The 23,051-nt window shown below is 43.7% G+C and overlaps 1 protein-coding gene across 1 annotated transcript; it reads right to left on the bottom strand.

The window, feature by feature from the left end:
- Positions 1-4,174: 4,174 nt before the first annotated feature.
- LOC147414885 (nucleolar protein 8-like) lies at positions 4,175-21,660 on the bottom strand. The gene is given in 19 exon segments (XM_086470663.1): positions 4,175-4,249; positions 4,577-4,617; positions 4,620-4,658; positions 5,724-5,794; positions 6,236-6,362; positions 8,604-8,747; positions 8,750-8,871; positions 10,434-10,517; positions 13,040-13,184; positions 14,065-14,152; positions 14,498-14,617; positions 15,883-15,978; positions 16,273-16,324; positions 16,326-16,795; positions 16,798-17,973; positions 18,291-18,359; positions 19,293-19,440; positions 19,750-19,828; positions 21,614-21,660. Coding segments are annotated over 18 exon segments (3,144 nt in total). The 5' UTR covers positions 19,827-19,828; positions 21,614-21,660.
- Positions 21,661-23,051: the final 1,391 nt, after the last annotated feature.

The raw sequence follows: 23,051 nt of genomic DNA, 5'->3' as shown, positions 1-23,051 counted from the left end.
GGCCTCTCCTTTTTCCACCTTGTTTTGTCATCACCTTTCACACCCTCCGCTGCAAGGGCTGGAAGCACACACAGCTTGTGATGGGTGGAACGGCTGGAACCAGCAAACAGCCGGGAAGGCGCAGGTCTGTCTTGGAGGTTCTGAGGTATTTAGTGTCAGTCAGCTGATACGTACTGCCTCTGGTTCAGAAAAACACAACCGTCAGCCTGAACAAGTTAGTTCCTTACCTTGTGTGCGTGCAGACCTGGCAAGTACACAGCTTGCTTGAGGGCAGGCACGCCGTTTTACCGACACCGCGGTGTAAGCAGGCTGCGCCGCGTGGAACTGGCTGCCCTGACATACATGCAGCAGAGCCACTAGGTGACGCAGGCTCCGTGCTTCAAACAAGACAATACAGAGCTAAGCAGAAATTAAAACATCACCTAACACATCCCTGTCTAAAAATAAAAGCGCACGCCAACGACACAGCTAACGTGGTGACGTATCACGTGGGCACGTACCACATGGCGTTTGCTACGCCCATCCCGCCCCGCCATCTTTCCTGGGGCTGTGCAGCAGGCCGGGGCTCCGCCCGTGCGCTGCCCGCGACGCCGCAGAGCTGTGCAGCTGGTGCCCCCCTCCGGCAGGAGCGGACACGGCAGCAGCTCTGGCAGAGCGGCGTGTGTGCGATTTACGGTGGGTGCAGTATCGACAGGTTGCTACTGCTGACAGACCAGATGTTTTCAGTGAAACGTTTCTTATATTCAAGATATCAAGCCAGTAGTATAACTAGAGATGATATTCCAAACATCTCACTTGAAACACCACAGGGGAAAACACAGAATTGTAAAGAAAGAAAAGGTGTGTCAAAAGACAAATGGGGTGAAAGGGAAGACTGAACAAAGATACTAAACATTCATGTTTGCAAATATCCTCAAATAAGGCAGATGACACTTTATTATGAAAAAAAAAAACCCGAACTGTCTAATTTTTAAGACCTCAAAATGTGCCACCTTCATAATTTTGCAATTACATAAAAATCTTTCAAAAAGCAGTCAGGCATGCCTTTCATTAGTCATATCAATTTGAAAAAGTGATTTGATAGAGCAGTCTTTATTCTTAAAATATTCGAAGGACCTAATCTGAGTGATTAGATTCCAGGAAAGGACTGATTGTTAGCAAAACAAGTCAGCCATTTTGTGTAAGCATCGCTGCTGATCCATACATAAGTGCAGATTTACTAGAAAGAGGATTTTCTAGTAATGTGCTACTGCGCTTAACATTCTGTCCTGGCAAACTGATACAAGCAGGTTCCTTGTTATGGTAAAAGTCAAAGAGTATTTAACTCAGTGCTCCTTCAGTTTCTCCAGCTATCCTACATGAAAATCCATGCAGGTTGAAATGTGCAGCTGTACAAACTCCAGCAAAGTCAGAAGGGCTGATAGCAGGTGCCCAGCACTTCTATTCCTTCACTAATTTGGGGCTTTGATATACCTGTTTCTCAGTTTAATGCCATAAAAGTTGCCTGAAAAGATTAATCTTGATTGAAAACCTGTGCTGCTGTAAATAGTATGTCATTAGGTCTCTTCATACTATGATGCACTATGTCTAGCAATTAATTGTTGTGAAATTCTGTGTCACAGAAAAGCAGCACATTAGAACTTCAATTCTACAGAAATTCTTAGGAGAAAATAAGAGTCATCTCCTAACACACCAGAGCTTCCCATCCTTCCGTGAGGGAAAGATTCTGAAAAAGTCTAGAAAGAAGCAGGGAGGGTAGGGAAGACTGAAACCTAAAGGCACACGAGAATATCTTGTGGATTAAAAGAGCAATGTGAGCAAACTATAGAGCAGAGGCAATTTACCCTCAGAAACTTATTGTGCCTGGGCTACCTACATGGCAGCTGTTTAATCCATCCGTGGGGTGCTCTGGCAATGATGCTGCACTGCAAGCTTCAATCCAGAGGAAAAGGAGTCCCCAGGGGAAGGCAGTCCAGGCTGAGTGCTCAGGTGAGCAGGGACATTTCCTCACAAAGCACCACTGAGTCCACTACAGAACCTGCAAGGACAAAAACCAGGTGTTGCCTCAGGCAGAACCAGAATAGGAAAAAAGCAGTGCGAAATCCCACGTTGGAGCATCCAGGTCTGAAATGCAACTCAGGACCAAGGTAGAAACCCAAAACCCCAGAAGCCCTCCTACAGTACTGCTGGCTGACCGTGCTGAGAGTGACGAGAGGCTTCCCAGGCTGCCTCCTGATCAGCTCCTGCTGTTAGAGTGGCCTCAGCCATCCTCTTCTCCAAGCCAAGCTCTGGTGCTCAGGGTTTCCTTCTCGGCAGGCTTCCCAAGGTTTTGCTCGGCCTTCTGACACCATGGCATTCCAGAGCTCCGTTGGCTGGATGCCGACAGCGGTGAGTGGGGCCAGGGAACAAGCACCTCGGCTCAGAGCGAGGCTGTGCAGAACTACGGCTCTTTGGCCAGCTCCCTTTGAGCTCCATTGCTCGGGAGTGCCTCAGGGCTCCCATTGCAATCCCCCTGAAGAGCACATCCTGTTCCGGCCACGTCTGGACCTCACGTCTTCCCAATCACAGCAGTCAAGAGCGGAAGGACAGCATGCTGCCACTGAGTTCTCTTGTGGACCCTCTGTACCCCCTTTCCTTCCGCTTGGCCCCTTTGTTGGCAGAAAAGCCCATCGGGCCTCCCAGGTTCCCCTGCCTGCCTCAGAGAGGACAGCTGCTCCCGGCACTCATGAATCAGCTTTCATGCTGCGTCGAGGCCTCTCAGGAAGGCACCTGATGCACACACCAGCAGACCAGCGGTACTTTGCCCACAGAGCAGAGGGTTGTTCCAATCCGTACAGCCACCCTGTGGGATTTCCTTTGCCCTTTGGTCCCCCTTGTTCTTTGATTCAGCCTTGTAGCTCTCCGCCAGCTTCCACAGAGCTGCTCAGCTGTCACCCTGCAACCCAATCTTTTCTCCTTCCTGCGCTAGAAAGGTACTTGCTGCTCTCCACTGGAGGGAAATCCTTTTGGGTGACTGACATTTCCCAGGTCCCTTGTAACCCTCCCGTGGAGCAGAGGTGGGTTTTCGCTCTCCAAGGTATATGGCACGACTGGAGCCCTCGGTCAGAGGTACTGCTCTGACTCCCCTGAACTCTGTGGAGTAAATTCCTCTCCATCTGTTTGCAGCCTCTGTCACAAAGGGTGTCTTGGCTTCTGCTGCAAGAAGGAAGCCTTCAGTTGATGCAGGAGCAACCGTGTTGGGGAACAGGACCCGAATTGGGCAACGGGGAATGCCCTTTGGCTAGAGGAGGGACACCATCTGCAGAACTTTTCATGTGACAAGTAGAGGCGTGACACTGAACTGAGCTTTTCAAGAGAAGCAGCTTTGCCCCTTTGCCCCAGTTCTCACTAACCTAGGCAAGGAGGATGGGAAATTGGTTGTAGCCTTGTCCAGAACGAAACAGAGCTGAAGCCTGTTGGAAGTGGCTGGGGCCAGAGCACGTGACGTTGGGGACAAACCACGAGGGCCATGCTGGCTGGGCAGGCGCAGCCCCCATTATTGGGAGATGGGCGGTGGCACCGCCTGGACTGTGCTGGGCCACCCTCCCAGATGGCTGTGTCATGGCAGGTGGCTGAGGACATCCCTGCACATATTTGGGGCGCATGCAAGCCCATGTCACTGATGTCACAGTGGCCATTGTGACACATGGGGCCAAGCCCCTATAAAGGAGCGCTGGGCTCAGGCCGTGGGTCAGTGCAACGTGGGGAGGTGAGAGGGACAGGGCTTGTGTGGGGCTGCCGAGGGAGGAGGGGGTCCCACACCGTGGGGGCTGGCCGAGCCTCTCTGCTCCAGGAGACTCTCTGCAGCATATAGACCCAAGGGACATAAGGACAAGACCTTATATGTAAAAATATCATTCATTCAACAACAAGCATACAGCAGTTGTCCTTAGCATTTATTAACATACACACTCCCTTAAAAAGTAGAAAAATCAGCTCAGTGAAGAAACAGAAATTACCCATTTCATACATCTTCCCTGTTATAGATGTATTTTCACAAACTTCTACTCTGGAAATAATGCATTCCAAATTTAACAGTCTTCTCCAATATTGTTCCCTATTAGATCTTTGAAAGACTAGAATTTTGAAAGGAGCATTTTTCTCTAATTTCTCCAAAGAAGAAACACCAAATCTTTCAGACCAGTAAGAGAAGAAAGATTTGTTTTGCTTTCACTTTCCTTCTTGCATCCTTATGCTTCTTCCAGCATTCCTGAAAATATTTAAATTTCAACATAATATTATGACAAGTTCCTACATTCACTGGTTTGTCTCAAACGTTTTTTTTTTACCTGTAGTAAAGTAACTGGTCCTGTACACTGCTCAGATTCGGTAATTTCCCTAAGTGGACATCACAACACAATGTTACACACACTTCTATACTACAGATTTTTAGTTCCCTAGTAATTTTAAAGTTTTAAGCACTTCTAAAGGTCCTGAAGTATTTTTTAATGCAGATTAAGCAAATAAGCAGCCATGTTCCCGCCTCATGCTGAGCTTTCAGCTGCACTCACCAAGTAACCGACGTTAAAATATCCACCTCAAGCAATAATCTACGTCTGTGTTCCCAACCATCTTTTTTTCACCGAGATCTAGTGATCCACAAAATAACTTGGAGCCCTCTGCACAAAACAAAGAACAAATTAATATGGTTAAACACTTCTGAATACGCTCCTATTTGTAAATCTCATGAGCAACAGAGCAATGAAGTCAGAAGGCCTATTCCTCATATTCCTCTCTTGCCCCGACAATGTAGTTGCCTCTGACAGAAATGTTATCTGTTACAGCCTTGCATACTAAGAAAAATGAAAGGCAGCAGCAGTTTTCCTTAATATGCTGAAATACAAATTGCAGTCAAACAGCATCTGTTTCGTTACAAGCTCAGCACCGTTATCCCACGTCTCCCAAGAAAACTTACGCCTACTAAGGATTCGGAGCTCAATGTTAACAGGCACTGTAAATCAGATAGGCTGGAAGATTACGGTACAATAACTGCATTAACACAGTAACTTTTACACATACATTTAATGACAGTTATCTAACATGTCTCAGGAAACAAACATTATTTAAGGCTGTCTTGATAATTTATTTTGTAAAATATCAAAAGCAATTCTTTTGGTGGCCTGTGGGCTGCTTGGCGATTTTTTAGTCTGTTTCTTTTTTCCTTGGGGTTTGGGGTTTTTTTGTGTGTGTGTGTATGTTTTGTTTGGTTTTAAACTATGAAATTTGCTATATTCACAAGAAAAAAAAACCACATCATTTAGGATCAAGAACCATGTGGGCATACGTGGCCAATAAGAATAGTCAATATTCTTAACAATAACACCAGAAACACAGAAAAAATTTACAGATCATATATATGCCTGAAAGGATCCAAAATGGCTAGATAACTTGTCAAGAGATTATTTTTTTTTTGGTATGCCCTGAAAGAGCAGCCACGTATTAGGCAATTATCTGAAAGCAGGAAAGCAAGATAGCTGTCCAGCACTTATTTTACCAGGACTTTCTTGTGGGATGTGCTACCACAATTTATACCACAAGTAATGATGGAAATTTGCAATTTTATTTTTTTTTCTTAAACGTCTCATCTATGTTTAAAGGACAAAAAATTAATCTCTATGCGGTGTTTTTTTCTCATTGAACTTCAGTAAGAGTTCAAAACAGGAGGCGAATAAGTTCTGTTGTACCTCTTAGTTGTTCATCATCATTGCAAAAGAAGAAAAATCTAGCTCTTTCTGTCCGTAGTAAAGAGAAAAACCTAGACAAACACAAAGGAAATTCAACGTCATACAACTTACTGTCAAATTCCATTAACCCAAGTTAAAGCTTTAATGCTTCAGAGAAACACTATGCATTGAAGAACATTGCTGCGTAGTAACCAAATACAGCCTTCCATAAAAGGTAGTTTCTTAAGAAAACTTAATATTTATTTGACTTTCGGGCAAACCCACTCCCCAGTTAAGTTCTCATGCACTCATCTAGAAACTCAGGGTTTATATCCAACTCCAAATCAAGTGTGGTATTGGGATTTTTGAGTATTACATTCTGTGCAGCAAGGAACGGTTTCCTAAGACAACTTCCATTGTTCAGAGACGTGGAATGAAGAGGTTAGTTTCCCGTGACCTGAGTGCTGCTATTAATATCCTCACAGCATCACACTACTACAACCAAGCAGACAACAAATACAAATATAACTTGCACTTCTTTGTCCCTTTCACTTTCTGATGCCTCTGGTTCATCATCACCCTCAGAACTGCTGTCTTGAAAATGTGGATCTTCTTGCCATGTGACTTTTACAGGTTTTATTGTTTCAAGTATGTAGGGCTCTGCAAGAATATGACAATTAGGGAAAAAAAAGACAAAACCAAAACCAAATCAGATTATTCCCCTACTTGCCAGTAAAAATTTCTACTTCATGGTGAAATACTTAAATTGCAGAAGACAGGTTTAAGAAGGACAGAAACCTCCCCTCCCAGGTTTTCTAGCACCCTCTGGGCAGGTATGAATTTAGTTTGCTTTCTCATAAAGGCTTTCTCGGTTGCCACAAATTCAACCTCAAAATTCACGACTAGTCTCATCACAGCACAGGGAAAAAGTGCAGGAGTCCTTCTGAAGCTTGTTGTTAGGGTTCAGGGTTCTATCAAGTCACTCCAACCTAACAATCGCTATCAACCGAGTTGGGAGGAATTGTGCCTCTTCCTAATTTTAGCTTCAGAAGTTGGCATAAAAGCTTTCCTTCACCATGAACTATCTTAATAAGTTCCTTTGCAAAGAAACTCATAATGCTGTAGCTTATTCTGTCTGTGTGTTTAAGCAATGTTATTTTCATGTATGTATTACTGCCTATAGTATACACAGCCAGTTGCCAGAAGGCCAGTTTACACATGGTAACTTAAACATTCACCTGAGCCCTTACTACTTCACCTCGCCAAAAGGACTGAGATTACAAACCTATGGTACCCTTTTCTTATAGTACATAAGCACAGTACTTGTCTTGATGACCAGAACAGAGAAGACAGCTCCTATACTGCCTCTGGTAATATAAACCGTTCTATAAATCCAACAGTAAGTAGACTATGAAACATAAACAGTATTTTATTCAAGAGAAAGATGGGATAATTCTACTTTGGAAAAAGCGAGCGTTTCAAGTTTAAATTGTCCACAGAACACCCATGGTTTGTGCTCAGAAAAAAGAAATTATCCACATGTTCTCCCTTCATGGTTTCCACATGACACACACAATCTAAAGTCAGGTTAAACAAAAAAAACAACAAAAAATAATCACAAACGTCACCTAAGGAACTGAGGTATGTGCAATGAAGAGAGACCGCTGTTTCTGCTTGTGGCAATATGGCAGCTAGCACAGTGGCCCTGTTGACACCAAACAGGACTCTTACACAATATAAACCAGTAATTATTCATAACACCAAATATAAGACACAGTGCTCAAGCATGGTTCTCTCAGAGCTAAGAACTTTGTGAACTCTGAACTACATCTCCGCTCAGATACTTTCCACTTTGTACTAGAGATCTCTTACACATTCTGAAACTTGTATTACTGCATTTAGAAGACACTGAATACTTCCTGAAGTCAGCAGAAATGTGGGGGGTGAGTGGTTCTTTTCAAAGAATCACAGAGTGGCAGGGGTTGGAAGGGACCTCTGGAGATCATCTCTCTAGTCCAACCCCCCTGCTAAAGCAGGTCGCTCGGGACTGCATCCAGGCAGGTTTTGAGTATCTCCAGGGAAGAAGACTCCACAGCCTCCCTGGGCAGCCTGTTCCAGGGCTCTGTCACCCTCAGAGTAAAGAAGGCTTTCCTCACATTGAGATGGAACTTCCTGTGCTCCAGTTTGTGCCAGCGCGCTGCCCCTTGTCTTGTCGCTGGGCACCACTGAGAAGAGTCTGGCCCTGCCCTCTTGACACCCGCCCTTTAGGTATTTATAAGCGCTGATAACATCCCCTCTCAGTGTTCCTCCAGGCTAAGAGACCCAGGTGTGTCAGCCTTTTTTTTTTTTTTTTGCTATTTTAGTTAACTTCACACAGTTTCTTTTATTTCCTACATTACTGCTTATTAAGTGACTTGATTTCAGATTTTTTAAACATGGTTTCATAACATGTGATTTTATCTTGGCTTAGGACAGCCCAATAATCATGTGTCATTGAGTTTCAATTCCAGAGGTACAATAATAAAATGAAGCACATAATAAAATGTTGTCGGATCTTCATATGAAACATGACTTGTACATCATCTTCTTCCCTGTTTATTTGAGAAATCTAGTGAATGACAACAAGTTTTTCCATCACTGTTCAAAAACCAATTAAATAATAGTTGCTTCTCAAAACATCCCTTTCAAAACTCCTGGCAAGCAAGCAAGGACGAATTAAGTGTGATTTAATTACAACAATCTCGGCAAGTTTAAGAAAAGATCATAATGATTTTGCATAATTACTGACTTTTGCCTCTGAAAATCACCTGCGTTCTGAATTTCTACACACTGTATTACCCTACAGTGCCTGACAGAAGCTGCTCAGTAGAAACTGTACTATTACAGATGTGCTGCTGTTACCTTCTTTTACACCCGACTCCTCCATGTCTCCAAAGAAGGAAAACGTGAAACCACTGGACTCCTGAGCTACGTTACTCCCAACGTTGGGTCCCAAATGGTCAGGTGGCGTAGAGTCCTCTGCATCGTCTTTGTCCCACAGTATTAATTTTTTTCTGATCTGCTCTTTGAAGATCTGAACAACAAATCAACAGCAACATCGTAATTCATTTCTTCGGACACTTCAGGCAGTTTCTCACTCTCTTCCCTCTTCTTCTTCCTTTTACCTTTGCTGAAATGAGATTGTTAGAGGACAGTAACACAGTACGTAGATTTTTAAAAGAAAGGTTCCCTAAGACACCACCTTGCTATTAATGTCCTCCTAAACTTAGCTGCGCACATTAATGAAGAGTTCACTTTTAAGGTTTGGGTGGCTTTTGGTGGGGTTGTGGTTTTATTTTGTTGGGGTTTTGTTTGTTTTTCCCCTTCTTTCTTAGCAATTCCAGATTCTGGCACTAGGATATTTCCCATTGCCAGAAACAGGTTTATAGGGCAGTGTGAGTAGCCTTTTGGTTTAGACTTCCAACCCGTTTCTTTTCATCTCCTGCAATTTATCCACCCTTTGAGGGTAAGAGGTGGGGAAACATCTGAGGTTTGACTCTAAAGGCAGGAACAAGTCTACTTCATAATTAACCACATCTCGACTTTTCACTTAATACGGGATAGCATGTAAATTCAGCTATTTAGAATCATAGAATCATTAAGGTTGGAAAAGACCATCAAGACCATCAAAGATCATCAAGACCAACCATCAACCCAACACCACCATGCCCTCTAAACCATGTCCTGAAGCACTACAACTACAGGTTTTTCGAACACCTCCAGTGATGGTGACTCCACCATCTCCCCGGGCAGCCTGTTCCAAAGCTTGGCCACTCTTTCAGTGAAGAACTTTTTCCTAATGTCCAATCTAAATCTCTCCTGGCACAGCTCGAGGCCATTTCCTCTCGTCCTACTGCTAGTTACTTGGGAGAAGAGACCAACACCACCTTGCTACCTTTCAGGTAGTTGCAGAGAGCAATAAGGTCCCCCCTCAGCCTCCTCTTCTCCAGACTGAACAACCCAAGTTCCCTCAGCCACTCCTCATAAGACCTGTTCTCCAGACCCCTCACCAGCTTCATTGTCCTTCTCTAGACACACTCCAGCACCTCAATGTCCTTCTTGTAGTGAGGCGCCCAACACTGCACACATCATTCGAGGTGCAGCCTCACCAGTGCCCAGCGTAGGGGCATGATCTCTTCCCTATTTCTGCTGGCCCCACTGTTTCCGATACAGGCCAGGATGCTGTTTGCCTCCTTGGCCACCTGGGCACGCTGCCGGCTCGTGTTCAGACAGCTGTCGACCAGCACCCCCGGATCCTTTTCCGCCGGGCAGCTTTCCAGCCGCTCTTCCCCAAGCCTGTAGCGCTGCATGGGGTTGTTGTGACCCAAGTGCAGGACCTGGCACTTGGACTTGTTAAACCTAGGACAGGTTTCTTTTCTGGCAAAACAAATGTTAAGAGCTAATATTTTTTTTCCTCACAGATTTGCAAATCTTGAAGCAAAAGGCGTAGACGGAAGGTGAGAAAGTAAGACAGAAAATAGTGTGCAGAGAGCAGCTGGACAGAAAGAAAAAGATGACATTACATGGTGGTCTTAGTGGTCACAATTCTTGTTATATCTTGATTTTAGCACTAACAGAGAAAACTAAAGAAAAAACCAGAGCAGTCTGTATAGTTTCAAACTCAGCCCTCTGCTATAGCCATCTTTCCACAGGAAGAAACATCACAATATAGTTACCAAGCCGCAATATTACCTCTCTTTTTCTGTAGCACCTCGTTTCCTTTCAAAAACTGCATGGTCCTGTTGTGTGGGATCATAGCGGAGGGCATTAATATCTCTACAGAAATAGAAAGCAAAAGAAAAAACCACGGGACGTTCCAAACGCTCATCTGAAAGCTACCCTAAACCTTTATAGTCAGATTCAAATTCAACATTGGCTTCTTTACCAAAAAAGCTCCAAACTAAGCCAAAACCTAACTGGCATTTAGAAAATACCTGCTAGTCAGTGTCTGAGTCAGGAAAAATTACAAGCAGAAGCGGCTTTAATCAAATTGTAGGATTTCATGTAAAACACAGACCTCAAGTCATGTGTCTTATGTAGTAAGTTTACACCTGCACCTGTTTATCTTTTGAGGAGCTCTAACAATATAGCTATCCACAGCAGTATCTCTAGCTCTTTCTTCGAGTCCCAAACATTGCATGAATCCAAATAGTCCACGGAAAAAAAAAAAAAACACAAACCCAAGAAAAACAAACAAAACCCCGTTGTGCCCACCTTTCAAAATGTAAACATTTTGGGGACTTTCAGCTACAGCAGTCTAAGGTTTAGACTGACCGCAATACTAGCGTAGCAAGGCCAATGCTGCCTTATGGCAATGCAAGAAGGTGATCACTTCTTTCCCCTCCTCCCCCTAAATTAATGCTTGCAGCGAAAATTAACTGCTACTAAATGGTTACATACAGTATCATTAACCGGGCATTAGAGAACACAGTCATTCCCCAGACTTTCCTAACATGACCTTTGGGGTTGCAGAGGTTATTTCCCCCTCTGCTCAGTCTTTAGAAAACACACGAAAAAGTGTACAGATGTCATAGAACGAAAGACGATTGCGCAGCAGTCTCAACGGTATTTAGCAGTCAGCAGTCAGTTGAGGCACCTCCAATAGTGGCTGCCAGTAAAAATTCACTAATTGCACACTACTGCGTTACCCTTAACACCACTAACCTCCGCCGAGTCAGTCCACAGACCAATTTCTGTTGAAGCACATGCTTAGATGTCACCGTACTTCCAACAGCACATTTCCAGACCTACCTCATCCTCCTCTAACGAAGGCTAGAGCATGCTGTGGCGGACTCTCCCCTGGCTCCCGGGCCATTCAGCACTTGATGTGATCCCCTCTCCCTGGGCCGCACACCAACCCAGGGCAAGTCAGGCATAGACTGCAAAAGGCAGCGGACCGGAGCGCTAGGGCTTGTCCTGCCCCTCCTGTTGTCTGGGAAGCAGTAATGCCTGCCAGCCCAGCATGTCTGTACCCAGGCTGTGCACAGTGACCAAAGCGTTAAGGCACCCCCTTCACGTACCCGGCTCCCGCTTTTCCCCCGTGTTTGAAGAACAGCAGTGACAGACAGGCCTAGTGCATCTGTACCGGGGTTGTGGCCCAAAGGGAGTGATACCAGAACTCCAAGATCTAGTGAGTTCTGGGCTGGCGCAACTGGTGGGAATTACCACAACATTACATCATCTGAGTGGGGCCGAAACGGGAAAGTACCCGACCAAAGTCAATTATCTCAGACCCTATAAATAGCAATCCCAAGTGAGGCCCTCTGAGTTTTCCTGGATCGCAGTGGGTTGTGACCAGCACCTCCCCCGAGCTGGGACGCCTCTCAGGTACTGCTGACAACTGGTTGGGGCGAGAATCACCCTTCTTGAGACCCCGTCATCATCCATTGAGGAATGCCGATGCACTGTATTTACTCCAAAACTCAAAGAGGGAAGAGGCTGGCTTCGTTAGAATTTATCTTCACCTTTCTACCTATCCACGTGTCAGTCGGTCTGTCCGTGGGCGTTTGTGCTGCGTACATATATATGCTTTAATTCGGGATTCCTTGTAATAAGTTGGTGTGAATCTTGTCATTCTCAAATCTGTAACTAAGTCACTGTTTTAATCAGAATATATTCTACTAAATTACCTTGTTAAACCTTGCATCGATTGATGATTAAGAGCTGCTAAAATTCAACCTTTTGACCTACCTCAAACCATTAATAAACCTCAAATTGTTGCTAAATCCTAACAGTATGAAAACATTTCATCCCAGACAGATGCCCCACAGCAACATGTAACAAATTCCTCATCTAATGAAGAAATTTCTCAAAATCAGAAATAAGAGAAATTAAAAAAATTAAAATTCTCCACTGAAAAAGAAGCTTGAGGCTAATCACCTGTAGGCCAGAGGAAACAACCACCTTACTGCCCGCTGCGGAAGTTAGACTCTAACTTACTGACCTACTGCGCAACTCACATCATCTTTGGCCACCTAAGCTTGTCTCCACAGAACAGAACTGTATCTTACAGAGGCAAGGACTTACTAAAATACTGATTTCCATAAGCAACAATCCAATCATTCAAAACCAGCTAGAAGAAACTCAAGCAGGCAACTGATACTTTTTTCACCTAAAATAATGGTAATCGCCAGTTGGGTAATCTATTGGGACGCTGCATTAAAGACTGACTTCAAATGCACACAACAGAGAAGGAAATGCTTTTCTCAGTCAGCTAGGCAGAAATTTCAGTTGTGAAACACTGGCAAAAATGAAGCCTTCCTAAAATCACTTCTTTTCTAACAATGGATGATTCATACTTGAATCTCTTAGCACTTGTGGCTGCTTTAGTTGACTTTGGGTGTTCCAGGTTGATATCCAAGAGGCTTCCCAGTATTTGCAGATTTTTTCTTTTCTCCACAGCAAGCACTTCTTCCTCATCACCTGCCTTCAAGATGTTTGTCTCTGCCAAGAGAAAAATAAACGCATTTTTCCCCCCTGCTATGACCCAAGTAAGCCTACGATATTTGATATCTAACATTACTATAGTACTACAAGAGTTTGCACATATCAACATGTCACTGTATTGTAAAACTACTCAGAAGCTTTCTCCCCTGCACTGCAGAAAGTTTTTAATTAGAAATGTCACAGGCATCTCTTTCACGTGAAAATCAGATCAGTTACTTAACCCCTTCCCTGCTTACATCAAATAACTGTGCAACTGCTTTGCCACTGACAGACGCTGTACAGAAAATCACATTAAAGCAACAAAGGGAGTAGCAGAACTAGGCAAAAATGTAATTTTCAGAAGCAAATTCTGAACCCTGAAAACCAGGTTAACAATTCCGGTTTTGGTAAGGGGTGGAAAAAATAAATATTTAAAACTTTTGGCCTTTTTCAGCTTTTCTGCCTTCTGCTGTTTAAAAAAACCAAATAATAAAACTCTTTCTTTCTAAGGCTGCCAAATTAGCCACGGGCTGCAGGATGACGGCAACGCAAGCAGTTCAAATGAACGTCATGGTCAAGAAGTTCATTTTAGTAAGTCACCAGCTACCCTGCAAAACACATGAATAAACACATTCTGGTATCATCCTGTATCAAAAAAATATCTTCAAATGTCCATCGATCAACCTAGGATGTCTCATTCAGCTATGACAAACACTTTTTGCAAGAAAGTACAGCTACTAACATGTACTACGTACAGCCGCAACAGAGCTGGGTTACTTGCTTTAAGGAATAACCAAAGAAGCAAAAGCAGCCCACGAGCTGCTCCATGCATCCAAGATGAAGGCTCCATGACACAGCTCCAGCACCATCATGTACCAGCAGGTAAGACCAGGTTTACCTTCTTCTTCTTCACTGTCACTTTCAAGGAAACGAGCGTCCACGCGAAACCTTTCATCGGTGCCAAATCGCGACTGCAATTCCAAGAGCTGGACAACATGAAATAGACCCTATGAAGCACTGAAGAAGAAAATCATCAACATGCAGTAACTTTTTTTTTTTTTTACTATAATGATGGCCACACACTAATAACCTTTAGCTCTCGATGCCTTTTCCAGAAATTTCCCTGCGTTCAAAGATGGCATCAGAGAAACTCCTCTCGCTCCCCAACACACACTACTTGCTTGGTGGCTACTGTCACCTCTTTTTAAGAGAATTCTCTTGCAAGTTTGTCAGAATCATATTCAGACAGTATGCTGAACATATTACGGTCTTCTGAAGCGGCGTTGTGGAGACTTAGAAGAAAACTGAACTACAGACATGGGTTCACTCACTTTTTCACCAGCTTTGCCTTCAAAGTGGGGCTTGATTTTGAACCTCTCATTGTCTCTATCATCTTGCTTATCCTCGTTAATTTCAAACAGTCTGCCCAAAATTTTAGAAGCAGGTTCCTCCTTTGTTAAACAGAAACAAAATACAGAAAAACAGTTGTTTACATAAGTTGGAGAAAATAAGTAAGTCAGTATCAACTTTGTTCATGTGCTTTGCAGTGTATCTGAAAAAGCGGACTTCCATAACAACCAGCTCACTCACTGACCCATGCACTTCAAATCTTACACTGTATAGACACCTTGCACAATTCTGTTTAACATGACCGTTAACTTTTAGCATAGGCAAAATATCCATGTAAAGGGGAAGTCAGGGTTTACAATACAAGAGACTTGGGTATAAAAATTCAACTTTCTGATTATGTCAAGGGAGATTAACTTAAAAATATCAATGTCTAATTAAACCCTTTCTGAACATGCCCCATTTATGGTATAACCTCTAGGACATAGTTTCAGTCGGTTGCTAAGTATCAGTGACAACAAAAGGCAAGCACTCCATGGCTTTAAAACAATTTTCCAAAGAATCAGGGGTTCTTTTGAAAAAAAAAAAAAAAGGAAAAATACAGGGCAGGGATTCTAAATACAGCCTGAGAGATGTATATAAAAAAAAGTGCAAAACATAAGGAAAAAAGAGAAAAGAAGGTTTTCCTTAAATAGTGACAATGGTCCTAATCGTACTACGTTCATGAAGAAAATATCCAACAAAGCAAAATGAACGGTTGAAGGCTTTAGCAGAGAGGTGACTGCGAACAGGACGATACAGGAAGTTCTAGTCCCCAAAAAATACTTAATTGTCCTGAAAGCACGGTGGTAAAATCCTAAGGAGTCTGCCAAGTAAGGTCTCAGTTAGCTAAGTGCAAAGAGGAAGAAGTCCCACACAACTCCTCTGGACCCTAATATCACTTAAAAAACACGACACCCCATTAGTACAGATGCTTTGTCCACGGCGCTGGAAAGAGCAATGCGTCCTTCTATGCTACTCAAGCCAAATCTCCTCCCCTTCCTTCGACCAAAAGCAGCGAAATTTCAAAACTAACAATGCGTAAGCCCTGTAACTTAAACGCCTTCCCTTTTAATCCAAGTTAGAACATCTTTTACACAAGTCTCCTTACAAATTCTCTGAGTTCTCCAGCTTCACCAGGTGCATGGTTAAGTTCTTTGGAACCTGTTTCAAGTTAGCAAAAAAAGAAGAATCATTTATATTCATTCACACCTTGTCTACTCTTTTCTGTAACTTCACTACGAAAAACAGTCTTCAGAATAAAAGGAACAGTCACGAGGATACGGAGTTACCTTACAGCATACTGGACTTTTTCCCCAGTAACACTTACTTCTTCGTGCGCATTTCCCAAACTCCTTACTTCAGCTTCACTTTCCACATCTGAATTGAATAGGACATGTTCATGCTTGCCTGCTGGCTGGCTATCCTATGTAAGAGTGAAACTGTCAGGTCAAACATGTCAAATACTTGCTACAGTCACACATCAACATCTAAAAGACATTTCCACAACACAAAAGGAGCAAACTACCACTCCTCTTGCAATTCTAGAGACACTTCAACCATTAGGTACGCATCGTTCTGCACACACTCAAAAGAAAACTGGCAATGTGGTCAGAAATTCCAGAATATGATTTTAAAATACCTTAAGCGACACCTATTAATTTCCCTTTTTCTCTATTTTACTGCGTACGATTCAGATATAAGTTGCGAGTGTAGTTACCAGATTTGAAAAAGCTCCTTGAATGAGCTGCTTCTCCAGTTCTCTCTCTTTGTCTCTCTTCTAGAGCTGCCAGCCTCCTCTGGTTATCCTTCTCTTTTGTACGAGGTTCCTTGGAAGCAGTGGCATGAAGACAAAGCTCCTTATTTTCCAGAAGGCTTCTCTTCCCATTCTCACATTTATTAGCTTCACAGTCTCGATTTTTATTGCTTACATCCCTCTTCAGTTTTTGTGAAAGCAGTTTTGGGCTTTAAAACGGTCGTTTAACATGTTTCTGTGACACTGCAGCCTTACTGTCCACATCGCTGTGCTCCTCTTCAGTATCAGCAGCAGCACCCCCACGCTCTGAATTTTGGTTGTCTTGTAAAGAACTCACATCTTTGCTCTTTCCTCGTAGACACTGCCTGGAAACAGGCTGATCTCTCTCATCTGCTAAGGAGGCAGCACCCGACAATTCCTTGTGCTGTTCACAACCCATGTTTTGTCTCTTTTTACTGCTGCCTTCAAGCGAATACAAAGGACGGCTCTCTCAGGACAGACATGTTTCCTTTTAACTGCAGGGGGAAATTTTGAAAGTTTTGTTTTATTCACAACATTACCCATAGGATCTTCTTCAGCACTGTGCTGACTAGAACTCTGTGTACTGCCCGATTCTTCTACTAGAGTCCCCAGCTTCTCAGTAGCTAATGCTTTTAAGTCATCCAATGTAAGGGCTAAGTGGTGACAGTTTTGCATCGTGGATTCATAACCAGAAGTGATTTCAGACTCCCCTTTATCAGGCTCTGAAGAAGAGCTTTCGCTATCCCTTGTCTTTGTTGCACTGTTAACTGCCGTACTCCGCAAGGCAGAACTTTTGGATTTTTTCATTTTCCCTTTTTTTCCAATGCATTCTTCTTTTAAATTGTGAGTTTTCAGTGAGGAGTCACTTCCCAAACCATGTCTTCTGTTAGTTAATAGTTCTTTATTTTCCACCTTCACCTGTTTAAAATCTTCTAAAATTGCAGTTTCCCTGCTACTTCGATCTGGAGTTTTACTTTCAGCAATAATTTCATCTGTATCTGCTGAATTGTAACCATTCTCGCATTCCATAATCTCCTTCTCTCTATAACCTCCTTGGGTAGCTTTCTTCATGGCATCTAGATTGCTTAAGGACCAGTGGCTATTGTCTTTTAATTCAAAATTAGCCCCAACAATTTCCAAGCGGCCACTTTCAGTCTCAACATGTTCAGCTTTCTGTATTTCTCTCTCGTTCTTTACCATTGCCCTGATTTCCTCTTCAGAATCAATGTCACCACCAGAAACACTCCTATTATTTTGAGCTGTAACTCCAGAAACAGTGCTTTTATCTGATAGTAAACCTCTCTCTGTTTTTTTACTATTAGGACTCCTTGCTGGAGGCAATTTAGACTTCTCATTGGGTTTGGATTTTGATCTTTGAGCTAGCTGTGGTGAGCTTGTGTTTTTTGAATGTGACTGGCACCCTGAGGAGAGAACTACTGCTCCATTCAGAGCCTCACTGCCCAGTTGCCTCAGCTTTTTAGGTGGCTTCTTAGTAGCAGGGAACTCTCCTTGCCGCTTCTTGTTTATGCTGTCATCTCTCCCTTCCAAGTGCCAGGTCAGCCCGGATACAGGAACTACATCTGCCAAGTCTGGCTCCAGCTTTCTCAGGTTATGGCAGTATTTCGAAGGGTCATATTTCACAATGTTGGTCTGAGTTAAGGAATTAAAAGAACACGGCTCTTTCAACAAGCAGACTTCCAGTCTTTACGAACAGGCTAAATTCTGCGTGAAAGGTAACAAAGAGTCCTTTTCAATGTTACCGCCACAAGCATTTAAGCCACTCCCTTGCAGCTGAAAAAAATTATTCGCGTCGCACAAATTTACCACAAGATTTGCCCAGGGGATTGAATAAATCAAGTCTGACATAGCAGTCGATATTAAGACCGTTAAGCAAATGCTTCGCCATACGACGAAAGAAAGAAGGGAATTGTGCCTATGCCCAACCAATAGGAAAAGGATATTTTATTTTTTTGTTGACTCCTAAGGTGAAGGATAGGCAAGACTCTGCCAAATTTACCAACAACCCACTTCTAAAAGAGAACAAAAATAATCAGTGTCAAACAAAAAAGGAATGGCAGTAACCCTGGAATAAAACAAGATGCATATTCTTGGATAACAGAAGCACTAGTAAAGAATCACCTGTGCCCAATTCTTTTTTTGCTTACTCTCTTAAGTGAGATATATTTGTACTGTGCGACTTAGGCAGCTTCCCTCTCAGAAAAAGAACACACCAAAACCAACCAGCCAACCAAATTTCTACAACCTGCAAAGAAGGACTGACAATAAAGAACTAAATTTTTTACTTTACAAGTACTATTTTTAACAGAAGGCTTCTGGTTTATGAATGAATGGTGGTAACTATACAGACAGGATCAGTATTATCTTGCCCTTTTCCCCTTTCCCGCTAAAAAATTAAAAATCCCCCCAGCGCTCTCCAAAAACACTCTGCGCTTAGCAAACAATTTTGAAAACTTTGTCGTAAACAGAATTTTTGTTGCCTAGATTTGCACGTTCAAGGGTTTTATTCTAAACCCTACTTCTGTAAGCCCGGGTAGACCCTGATCTTGAACGTGCTGAAGCACAGAGATCACATCCTGACAACCCAGCCATCAAAAATATATACGCTGTATAAAAACAAGACACACATTCTCTTCACATGCTTTCAAGGGTGACACGAAGGTATTCCCAACACGCACAGGTAATAAAGCATTTACTGATTTAACACGACAAGAGAGGACACTGTGATCAAGACTATTCCCCGCCATTACAAAGAATGACAGGAGCATCCTACATGGCTACGCATAAGGTAGTCCTTTAGGCCACTCATCACAAGTTGGACAGTCGCACTTAAACCTTTCTTTACATCAAGCAGAGAGATTGCACGTACATTTAGATGTAATAGGCTTGTGCCCGACCCTGGCTTTTGTTTTGGTTTAATTCCCTATACATCTACCCCACCGCACCTTACGGTCTGGCACCTCTGCACCCGGTACTGCTTTCATGTGAAAGTCTACAACTCCAGCCTTTTTCAGTGACTCTGACAGAGATGCTTTGTCGTTTCTCTGTGGCTTTTCTCCCTGCAGCTTTGCTTCCTCCCTCTCCATGGTGAGCCTGTAACAAAACATACATCACATACGAAAAAAGGTCTGCCTGCATGCCAAATTATAGCTGGCAGTGATCCTCTCTCACCGAACAGTAACCATTCACAACTCAAGGCATTAACAGAGCTGCCACCTTCAAGGGAATAATGATGCAAAACTAGATGTTGCAGAATCTAATATGCAGCAACAGTCCACCAACGTCAATAAAAGCCAGAAAGAAGAAGAGCACAGCACATGAAAGCACAGCCAGAATATTATCAGATAAACAGAAAAAGGGTGACTTGAGCAACAACGTGCGTTTTTTGAAACTGATTTTCACCTGTGCAAAAAGCTTTCTTTGGCCAACTCAATCTGCAGCGTCCCCCCTTTCCGTTTTTTTTTATTTAAAATTGACATGCCTGTAAAACAAGGAGACGGGAAAGGATTATCTTCTACGTTAAAAAAAATAGACCTTACACTTAAATATACTTCCTCCTCTGATAGTTTGAAGTTTCTCTAGCACGACCTTATACCTCACTATTCACTTGACTGAAGTTCGTACATGAAAGGCCTAACACCCTAATCTTACACAAAATTACCACATGCAAAATTAAAGTTCTGCCTTCAAGAGTTATTCAAGTTTCTACACTTCAGTTCAAACACAAACCTGAAATTTCAGATACTGGTACCCTGAAGTTTCTGTACTACTCTCAGACAGGCTCTTCTCTGCTTAACGTGTTCTGTACTTTGAAAATCATAGTTAAGGAGTACTGAAAACCAAAGAGAAAAGTGTGGTACGCAGACTTTAAGGAAGACAAGTGTCAAGGGCTGAGTGAGCTTTTACTCGCTCTCAAACAGCTTTCCTGTTCCTAATGGCAGCATTCCCTAGGTACAAGGGCATACTACCAACCCCTCTCGTCGGGCACAGGTATCTTCATCTGCCACTTCGCTGCCACATGTTACACGGGTGGTTCTATAACCCTGCCAGGAGTTTTGCAATACAACCATGTGGGGATTTGTAAAACTGCTCCAACAGAAGCACGCTTTCTGTAGACTCTCCTTCTGGGTTTCCTCTCACATCAAGTCACTGCTAATGTTTTATGGACCTGATGAAAACGTTTGGAGCACGCTTCCCATACCTTTCCAGAAAAGGGTTAGAACAAACTCATAAGTCACCCATCTCAGTGACAAGGCATCTTGTCAATCTGCTTACACTCACTTACTGAAAAGTCCAGTAAAGCAACTTCCACTGAATGGCAGCTTAAAGAACATGGAATGAACAGACAGCAGAATGAAACAGGGTCTATGTCCTGGTTTGAAAGACAGGTGTCTGCGGAGGAAGGCAGGAGCCTCCCTTGAAATGGAAAATGCAACCCCCTTTCCCTCCAAATTATTATAATTTTGAAATTAATGGGCCTTCAGGCAAAGATATGGGGAATAGGAATAACAGTTCTTTACTAATATATATATATATATATATATATATATATATATATATATATATATATATAACACAAGGCAGGGGAAAAAAAACCAACCCACTGGTTTACACTGACAGAGTCAGAAATACAAAGTGACACTCTGTTAGGGTGGCAGTAGCAGTCTGATAAGACGATGGCTGCAGTCCTCCTGAAGCGATGGATGTAGTTCTGTTGAAGCAGTGATCTTGTAAAAGGGTCTGGTCTTCCTCCGAAGGTCCAGTGGTAGATAGGTAGCTCTTGTCCTCTGGAACTCCAGTGGGGGGAAAACTCCTCTGGGAATCCAGTGGAAGAAGGCTGCTAGGGTGTTCGAGATCTCAGTTTTTATTTAGCATGGACTGCTTGGCTCCTTCCCCCCCGGGCGGAGCATCTCACAATGGGATGGGGAGTCGTGAGGCAGTTCCTTGATGGGCCAGTACCAGGAGATAGTCCAGGAGGGAGTTATCGATGGGTCACACGATAAGGCATTGTTGTGCCCATTAACAGAAGATAGTCCAGAGGGGGCAGGCAGGGAGCACCGCCCCACCTGCTCTCAACAGCTCCTGAAGATGGTAATAGAATACTTTTTTCTTTTGGCACATTTTACACTGTAACCTAGGACAGTCTACCTTGACCACACCCTGATTTGACAACATTAGACGCATTATCAGCAACGCCACTTGGCTCAAAAACATAAATTACTTTAAAAAGAAAAAATTTTTAAAAAGTACTTTTTAAAGTACTTACACTTTCTAAGATCTGCATCGGAAATGCTGACAGTGATGTAAGCAAAAGCTTTCATAGCGTTCCCTGATCAATGATGAACACGCAGTTAATTTCTGTATAATTTCAGTCTTTCCTTTAAAACTGACAATCAAGCTATTTCCTGAAAACACAGCGGCTCTGACACAAAACTGTCATTTCACACTACAAATCGAAAACTAAGTTGCTTTTAAAGGATGATGCAAAACTGTTGCCCTGATCATTTTTTCTGGTAATAATCTCTGCATCCAAAACGTGCCCAAACTTGCTAAATCTTTCCCGCAGTTCAGCCTTAGAAACTACGTGGCCAAGCCCTCCAACAGACAAGCGTCTCGACACTCGTTTCTTCTCCACGTCGAAGAGTCAAGTGGTCATCCTGCGAGAAGGCAGGCACAGCTCACCACCACTGGCCCTGCAGGCATTCACGCAACCCTAACGCCGCGGGACGGAGTGGATCACGCCGCAGGAAGCCTCCGCCAAGAGCCTGGCGAGCAGAGCGCGCCCTCGCCCCGCACCGGGCCGTGGGCTCTGCTCCAGCCCAGCGCCCCAGGGCTGGCAGTGCTGCGCGGCCGGTGGCAACCGCAGCCGAGGTGCCGGGGCCTCTCCTCGACCCCGAAGCACACGGCGGGGTGCGTGTCAAGGGTGAGCGGCTCTTGGCAAAACAACCTGCCAGGGGGGCGAGCCGCCTCCACCCCTGGCCCCTGCCCCTGCCGCCCAGGACAGGCCGAGGCCCCTGCCAAGAGTCCCCAAGGAGCCCCCGCGAACCGCCACCCCATCCCGGCCGTATTGGTACTTGATTTATCTCCCAATTATTTTGTTCCCAAAAAGGGAGCCATTCCGTGCACCCTTTGAATACTGCAAATGAATCAGTATAGATACATACTGGAGCTCCTGTCTTTCCCTCGCTATTGAGTACCCTCCATACTGCCACTAATTCTCCCACCTGGGCGCTACCCTCACCCACAGTCATTATTTCCCTGTTAGTACCCACATTAATAGTTACCACTCGATACTTCCACTGTTTGCCCTCTCACCTGGCGGAGGCATCTGTGAACCACACGTTTTGTAATTCCTCAGAAAATGGAGGGGCAGTTTTAATGACACAAGGAGGGGGGGGTATTGCCCTCCTGAAGTGGAACCATAAGAAACACGTCCTACACATCAATGATTGCTAAGATGGGGTGGGCCTGTTCCTGGATGGTTGCAATTAATTCTGCTATGTTGGGTACAGCCGCAGTCAGGGGACCAGTATTTGCCTTTAAGCACCGATAGTCAATGGTTAGTTGCTATTTTCCATTAGGTTTGTGTACCGGCCATGCTGGTAAGTTGTACAGGGAATGGGTAATTGTTTAATTCCTCAGTTACTGGGGCCATCCCTTCTTGGGCCCCTGATGGCAACGGGTAAGGTTTTACACAGGTAATA

The sequence above is a fragment of the Leptosomus discolor genome, chromosome 9 (assembly GCF_034619465.1).
Source record: "Leptosomus discolor isolate bLepDis1 chromosome 9, bLepDis1.hap2, whole genome shotgun sequence".
NCBI classification, from domain to species: Eukaryota; Metazoa; Chordata; class Aves; order Leptosomiformes; family Leptosomidae; genus Leptosomus; species Leptosomus discolor.
The sequence above is the reverse complement of the archived record's forward strand: the minus strand, read 5'-3'. Positions and strand labels throughout refer to the sequence as shown.